Source organism: Lactuca sativa, chromosome 4 (genome assembly GCF_002870075.4).
Source record: "Lactuca sativa cultivar Salinas chromosome 4, Lsat_Salinas_v11, whole genome shotgun sequence".
Classification (NCBI taxonomy): domain Eukaryota; kingdom Viridiplantae; phylum Streptophyta; class Magnoliopsida; order Asterales; family Asteraceae; genus Lactuca; species Lactuca sativa.
Window position 1 is genome coordinate 383,666,338 of NC_056626.2, and position 8,484 is coordinate 383,674,821.

Consider the following 8,484-nt stretch of genomic DNA (forward strand, 5'->3'; position numbering starts at 1 on the left):
GGTACACAATTGACCTAAATGTGTTATGTCGTTTATGCAATTAAAATTGTGTTTTATTATGTTCATTACCACATTCTTGCACAGATTAATGGAAAATAGGAAGATTAGCATGATAAGTGAGTTGGCTCTTTCACAAGACAACTATACCATTAAGTACGTGTCATTCGTCTGTGGAAACAAACTTCATGGAATCAACAAATTCGTATGATTGGCATGATATTGATGGATGAAATGGTATGCTATAACTTACGTATGTTAACTTACGATTATATGTATTATATGTATGTGTATTATAACTTACATATTGTATATATCATTACATTTTTTGTATGCTTATTACTTAATATTTGATTTTTTATCTTAAAGGGCTCAAAAATTGAATGTAATGTGGACAAACCATTTGCATCGCTTCAAGGAAAATCTTTTAAAGAATATGGTGATTTCTACATTCATAAACCTACATTAGGGTTAAATGAAGTTGCTATAAAGTTTGTTGATGGTCCACACAAACTCTATTTCCAGTATACCACGAAGGTAACTAAATGCACAGATTTTTGCGGGCCACACAATTCTTTTGATTTTGCAGACTTCCAACAACTTAATGATAATGCAATCAACCCGAAAATTTCATTTGGTCAGTGCATTTCCTTTCAACCCATTCCTAATGGATTAAAATATTTAAATTTCATTTTTACACCAAAAAAAACATACTTACATTATTCCTTTTGTATAATATAGATGTTATAGGAAACGTTTTCTGGTGTTTTCCATTGGAACCTGCAAAGGACAAAAAGGACAAACAGGAAAAGAAAATTACCTTCAAAATGGAAGATTTAGAGTGGGTTTCATTTTTTATACCTATAATTATTCTTCTTACGATATCTTTTTTTTTTTACTAATTTTCATCATTTTTTACAGAGGACGCGAAGTTTTTGTTACTCTATGGGGAAGGTATGCTGACGAAATTAATGCATATGTCTCTAAGCATACTGGTTATTTTGTTTTGCTTATTCAATGTGCTAAGTTGAAGCTTGTCCGAGGTACTTCCTTATTAAATTATTAATTTGTAATATTTATATTAATAACAAATCTATGATATGAATTTGTATACATGCGAAAAATTATTAAATTTCGTTTTCAGATCGTTCTTATATCAATAACACCTACATGGCCACAAAACTTTATATTGAAGATGACATTGAGGAGATAACCACATTCAAAAAAAGGTTATGTGAAATTTCTACATGATTCTCATTACGTTTTAATGTTTTAATAATATAGAGTTATACTATCTAACATTAATTAACTTGATTAGTTTACAAGAAAAAAAAAGCTCTTTCACTTCTTTAGTTTCATGTAACTCGGGATCATCCATCATGTATTCACTACATGATGACTTTATTCAAAAAAACTCTTTTCACCAAATATCCGCTATTCACGAATTGGACAAGGTAGATGAATTATCGTATTTTTTATTTACTTAATTCAATACTTTAATCTTTACTACACCTAAATACACCTACTATCATAGGGAGGTTGTGCAGTAATTCTTGGCACAATAAAGATGTTTGAAGATAAACGGAATTGGTATTATAATGCTTGCAAAAATTGCAAGTCAAAGGTTGAAATAGTTAAGGTTCCAGATGAGACAGTGAGTGACTTAGACCATTTACAAGAGAAAGAGATTATGGTGTGTACGAATTAAAAGTGCAAGGACAAAGTTGTTACTGCTCAACCAAGGTGTGTAATAAATATTAACTTAGTATATTATTCTTCATTATTATTATATTTAATTTACACTTTTTAATTTTTTATGTGTTTTTTTAGTTTTATGATCAAAGTCCGAGTTCAAGGTTTAGTTGGTGTTGTCAGTCTTACGATCTTTGATCGTGAAGTCAGAAATATTCTGAAATTATCTGCTGCTGATTTATTATCAAAATATGAAAGGGTATATCTTTCTTATACGCAATACCATTTTGCTAAAGACAACTTAACTTTCACACATTAATTTAATAGTTATTATCTATTAATATTTTTTTGTAGTTCGGCAATACAAGTGAGTTTCCTATTGAGTTGAATTCCATGATCGACAAAAAATTGGCTTTCAAGATTGTTGTCAAAACATATAATTCTTCAAGATTTGGTCGTTCTTACAACATTTCCAAAATAACGGATAATGTTGATATTATTTCTGCTTTGGAGAAGATTGAGAAAAGAGTAGGATAGAACAGGTAAAAATACACCAACTTAATAAATTTAAAACAAACATACTTTGGAAATACTATTTTCTAGATTTCTTAACCCAACATACTATTTTATTTTATCCATAATTTTATAGGACATGGATACTAAATCTGTTAATATAATTGGCTCAGAATTTGCATCTCAAGAAACAGTTGGTTGTAAGGTAAACTACAATACAACATCATTTACTCTTATACATGTTATCCTTTATATTACTAAATCAATATTATTTCTTTGTTAATTTAAGGATGCTACTTCCCACACTGCTGATAATACTCATATGTCGAATATTCCCTCTGGCATCTCAAGAAACAGTTGGTTGTAAGGTAAACTACAATACAACATCATTTACTCTTATACATGTTATCCTTTATATTACTAAATCAATATTATTATTTTTTTAATTTAAGGATGCTACTTCCCACACTGCTGATAATACTCCTATGTTGAATATTCCCTCTGGCATTTGTACAAGTCCATCATCAAGAACAACCAACAACCTCAATTCACCACCTACAAGTGTCAAACGTAAACTTGAAGATGTTTACGATCTTGATGATGACGTTTATGAATCAGCAACCAAACCTAATGCACCCCGTATTGGAGATGAAAAAGTTGGTGGAACAACAAAATTGTTGATTCCTAAAGTTGAAAAGTGATCGTGTTTATGAAGACAAAAACTTCAATCTTTCTTTGCTACTCTATGCTATTTTCTGAACCTTTTTTTTTAATGTTTCCTTACTTTTACTGTGATTTTGTTTGAGATTTTAATATTTAGTGTTTGGTACACTATGGATATTCATTCGTGTTGGGTTTTACTTTTTCTTTTATTATATGCAATTTGGATTTGATTCTTTATGCAATAACTATATTGCACTTTATATTTGGACATTACATTCATATTTTATTTGTATAAATATTCTTCATCACTCCATTGCTTTCAATACACGTAGCAGGTAAGAAAGTGAATACCTCCTTAAAATCTTGATAACTTCACTACTGTTATATGTGTTTTCCTATTTATTTAAAAGTGGTTATATTTTTTTGGTGTGATGGAATGGAAACAGGAAACGGAATGGAATGGTCTATTATCACTATTATTTTGGCTTTTTTTTAATGTTGATTGATTAAAGTGAAAAATACAAATACTTTTTTATGTCCCCAACTCTTTATGATTTCTGTATGAGCAAGGGGCAAAAACGTCATTTTTACAAACCTATTGGCTATTTAACACAAAATTGTTGATTCCTAAAGGTGAAAACTGATCATATTTATCAAGACAAAAACTTCAATCTTTGTTTGCTAATCTATGCTATTTTCTGAGCCATTTTTTTAAATATTTCCTTACTTTTACTGTGATTTTGTTTGGGATTTTAATATTTTGTGTTCGGTGCACTATGAATATTCATTAGTGTTAGGTTTTACTTTTTCTTTTATTATAAGCAATTTGAATTTGATTCTTTATGCAATAATTATATTTCACTTTATATTTGGACATTACATTCATATTTTCTTCATAATCGTCTTTTATATTTCAGTCAATCAAGGTATTTTTATGTGTAGTCTCTTTCACATCCTGCAACAAAATTTAACCGGTCATCCGAATACAAAGTTTTTTTTAACTCTTATTATTGGAATGTAGTCTCTTTCACATCAAGGTATTGCACTTTACTTTTTCTTTTATTATAAGCAATTTGGATTTGATTCTTTACGTTTTTTTTAAAGAATTTTTAATATTTTTTTATGGGATCCTTATTTACGTTTGTTTTTAAATTGATTTTAGAATGTAAGAAAATAGTGCCTAATATGCAGGAATTACTATTAGAATGACATAGAGCATTTATAATCAGGAACAAATTTGGTCAATCTCTTTCAAAATCACGCTAACTTAGGAAAGGTTTCAAAGATATGTTCATTGACAGCTAATATTTTGGAATACTGTATAATTTCAAACTAAACTTTGATATCCTTTCCAAAAATCATTTTTATAAGTTACATACTATGAATAACTCAATTCAAATTCATCTGTTATCACTGTTTCTTGAAATATTGAGTTTATAGCCTCGTGTTCCAAAGTTTTGCATCATCATAGTGGAAAATCGTCCTTTCAATCAGAATCACAGAGTTCAATCCTTCCGGTAAGTTTATAAAAAAAAATCTACTTTCAACTTGCTTGTTTATCTTTTGTTTCTTCTTGTGTTTTTTTTAATGTGTGTGTCTTGTTTTTTAACATCAGTTTCTGCTTCTCAATGTGTTAAATAGGAACGATGCAAGATAAAAATATGATTGTGACTTTTGACTTTTCATTCCATATATCAAAATGTGGTAGATGGTGTGTAACTTTATAAGTATAAGTTTTGGAGCAACATTTAAACTGTAAGAAACTAAGATGAAGAAGTATTTTTCATGTTGAGTATTGTTGAACTGAAGAGTCAGAATGAACTAAATTGTCTTTTTAGGCCCCTGTTTTCCATCATAAGTCCCTGCTTTCAACATTGGGATTCAAACTTGAAAATGTTTACAGCAGTATAATTTAAAAAAAAAAAATTAATTGTTATGCATGATTTTTTTCAACTGTGCTGTTTTATGTGTTTTCCTATTTATTTGAAAGTGGTTATATTTGTTTGGTGTGATCGAATGGAAACATGAAAATGAATGGAATGGTCTGTTATAACTATATTGTGGGTTTTTTGGTTTTAACGTAGATTAATTAAAGTGAAAAATACAAATATTTTTTTCCAAGGAGAGATCTATTTACATTTGAAGTTTATATAAAATGGAATTTTCATTTTTTTTTAATGTAGATTAATTAAAGTGAAAAATACAAATACTTTTTTCTGTCCCCAACTATTTATGATTTCTATATGATCAAGGGGTAAAAACGTCATTTTTACAAATCAGTTCGCTATTTTACACATTTGGTGAAAAGTTTACCTAAATGTCTATTTGCATAGCAGGTAAGAAGACAAAACAATCTTAAATAGTTGGGGAATGACCTTGTATCCATTTTACTCATAAGTTTCTAACATCATTTTCACCTCCTCCTTTTTTTGGTTGTTAATCTTTTACTACATTATTAAGGAAATTTACAATTTACAGTTTGTGTATTTATAGGCATTGCTGCAGAACCGAATTTGGTTTTCCGTTTTTCTGTAAAAAAAAATGAAAATTCCATTTTATATAAACTTCAAATGTAAATAGATCTCTCCTCGGAAACAATGATTACAATTCTTTCCCCTACAATATGGTAAGCCTGTTGACCTTTGCATGTTTTCATTACAATTGTCGGATCTGTTAATGAACATGGTTTGTAGTAATCTTTATGATCCATCGTTATGCTTCTGAAAATTATAATGATTTATATTGACTCCATATTTGCAATAGAATAAAGTCCATTAAGAATATGCAAATTATAACTTGTTTGTAATAAGAAAAATTAAACATAATAATGTTTGCATAAGAGTATTTTTTTCATTTTCAATGAACCTTTCTGTATCTTTGTCTTATTAATCTCTTAATCTCTTGTGTTGGATCGTATATTAAACTAGGTCAAAAATCGACATTCTGGGAAGACATTTGAGAGCCTCATCTAAAAAACGGGTTTTCCTTCTCTTTTCATAGTAGATTATTTATAAAATCATTCTTTTATTTGTTATATCAATATGAATATAAATCTTTTTGATGTGAGTATTAATATATATGGTTATTTATAAGTTACGTATCTTTTAGAAATAATTTTTCTTTATAAAATTCTTATTTTAGTTGTCATGTTAATATACACTTATTTGTTGGAAGTATTGATTTTTATTAATGTAAAATATACAATACTTAAATATTATCACTTTTTAACTACTACATATTAATTGTATTAATGTCTCAATTTCATACAATATTTTTCATCTCACACTATCCTCTGAATCTTAAATATTATTATGTTTTACCTACACTCTTTGCTACATTGCAATTAATTAAACATTATTATTTTATAAATCCCTTATATATCATTTCTAATTATATCATTAAAATTATTTTTTATATTTTTCTTATTATATGTTAACTTACAATTATTTGTATCTGCATTATAACTTACATATTTTATATTCTTTTACAGTGCTTTCTAATATAACTACCAAAATCAAGCAAGTTTGTCAATATTGTCGGTAACAATGAAAATGTCAGCCCAACTTTGTCATATGGATATCAGCAAACACGGGTTCAATCTATTTCGAATATTTATATCGGCAGTCCATTGTCAAACAAGGCTAAAGATAAACGAAAAGAAAGGAGATTTTATTTGGATACAAGAAGGTCCAATCACATGTCCACCGTACCAATAGGTATATGATATATATCATCCTACCTAATTAATTTTATCCATATAAACTTATTCTTAATCTTGTAAAAAGATTCTATGCTATTATACCTGTTTCTTTATTGTTCCCTACTTAATACATATTTATATCAACTTATCGTTTATTGATAGGTAATATTGGTCGTGATTAAGAACGTTTTCAATTTGTTTCTAATTTTACTACAAGAACTCCGTTGTCCAACATTTCAAATGGTACAAATACATTTATATTCAACTTAATGTTTGTTACTATATATGGTACACATAAAATAAGGGTGTAAACTTTTTTTTTAATTTTATCTATTTACTTTATAAATTTAATTCTAATTGTCATACTTTTATTGTTAATAAATGCACAATATTCTATATTGTCTGGTGACATGAGAGCTACGAATTCATCTTCAGTCACTCGATCTTCTTCCAGCAATTTATCATGCAGAAAACTAAATAAAAAAAGAAAGATTCCAAATATATCTCAGATACCCATTTTGAACCTAACATCAGATGAAGATTTACGTGATCAACAGATCCATCAACAATTAATATCAGGTATTACGAAAGGAAAATAATAATTTTTTTATAATCCCCTTGTATATTTAAATTATTACTCATTGCAACATTAAATTATGGAGAAAGTCTTACAACCGTTTTTATTGAACAGATTACTTGTACCATGGTGACCAGACTTTTGTGTGTACGATGTGTCATGCACAATTATGGACATATGAAGCTCTTAAAGGCAATACTTCTGGAAAGAAAACTTCTTATTCCATGTGTTGTGGTAGTGGAAAAGTTGAGCTTCCTGAATTAAAAGAAGCTCCAACAAATTACCAAAATCTCTTTCGTAATTTTGATCCAAAAGGAAAAAATTTCATGAAGAATATTCGTCGATTCAATTCGATGTTTTCCTTTACTTCAATGGGTGGAAAAGTTGATTCTTCCATTAATAGAGGCAATGATCCATACGTTTTCAGACTTAGCGGTCAAAATTATCATTGCATGGGAAGTCTTCAACCTACAGATGGATCCAAACCAAAGTTTTCGCAACTATACATATATGATACTGAAAATGAAATAACAAATAGACAACATGCTTTCAGGTATAACTTTATTAATTTTTTTTATAAACCATTGCTTTTATAAGTTTGATATAATTATTACTTGCTAAATTTTACATATAACCGTTGTTGTTAATAGTACACAGAACGAAGGGTGCACATCAACTTCTGATTCTCTTGATATTGAAATCATTAGCTTTTTGAAGGTCATGTTGGATTCAACCAATAAGCTGGTTAAGTGTTATAGAATGGCTAGAGACTGTTTTGATGAAAATCCTCATATAGATCTAAAGTTACGTCTTATAGGAAGAAGGCAACAAGATGGAAGGACATATAACTTACCTACTGCTTCTGAGGTTGCTGGTTTAATTGTTGGTGACATTGGTGATGGAATTGATAATAGAGATATCATCGTAACAACTAAATCAGGAAGTCTACAACGTATAAACGAATTACATCCGGCTTACCTTGGTCTTCAGTACCCACTACTCTTTCCATATGGAGATGATGGATATAGAGTTGACATACCTCACAGAGATGTTGATCATTCAACTAATACCAAACGTCGTTTCTGTACAATGAGAGAATTCTTTGCTTATAGAATTCAAGACAGAGATAATGTTTTTTCATTAATTCTTAATTCAAGAAGGCTTTTTCAACAGTTTCTGGTTGATGCTTATACGATGATTGAAACTTAGAGACTATATTACATACGCAACCAGCAAAAATTTCTTAGATGCAAATCTTATGAAACTTTAAAAAGCATACAAAGTCATGGTAATATTGATATTTCCAACGTTGGAAAACGTGTTATCTTGCCTTCTTCTTTTA

The 8,484-nt window shown here is 28.7% G+C and overlaps 2 protein-coding genes across 2 annotated transcripts; both read left to right on the top strand.

The window, feature by feature from the left end:
- The first annotated feature begins 222 nt into the window (after positions 1-222).
- On the top strand, positions 223-2,903 carry LOC111876042 (uncharacterized). The gene is made up of 13 exons (XM_023872567.1): positions 223-234; positions 367-634; positions 739-838; positions 919-1,040; positions 1,142-1,226; positions 1,316-1,451; positions 1,532-1,651; positions 1,709-1,740; positions 1,828-1,948; positions 2,044-2,217; positions 2,376-2,407; positions 2,492-2,570; positions 2,655-2,903. The coding sequence occupies exons 1-13, from the start codon at positions 223-225 to the stop codon at positions 2,901-2,903; spliced, it is 1,530 nt and encodes a 509-aa protein (XP_023728335.1).
- A 4,360-nt stretch (positions 2,904-7,263) lies between these two features.
- Positions 7,264-8,362, top strand: LOC122197834 (uncharacterized). Its single transcript, XM_042901933.1, has 2 exons — positions 7,264-7,695; positions 7,793-8,362. Exons 1-2 carry the CDS (start codon positions 7,295-7,297, stop codon positions 8,349-8,351), a joined length of 960 nt encoding a protein of 319 aa, XP_042757867.1. The 5' UTR covers positions 7,264-7,294; the 3' UTR covers positions 8,352-8,362.
- The last annotated feature ends 122 nt before the right edge of the window (positions 8,363-8,484 follow it).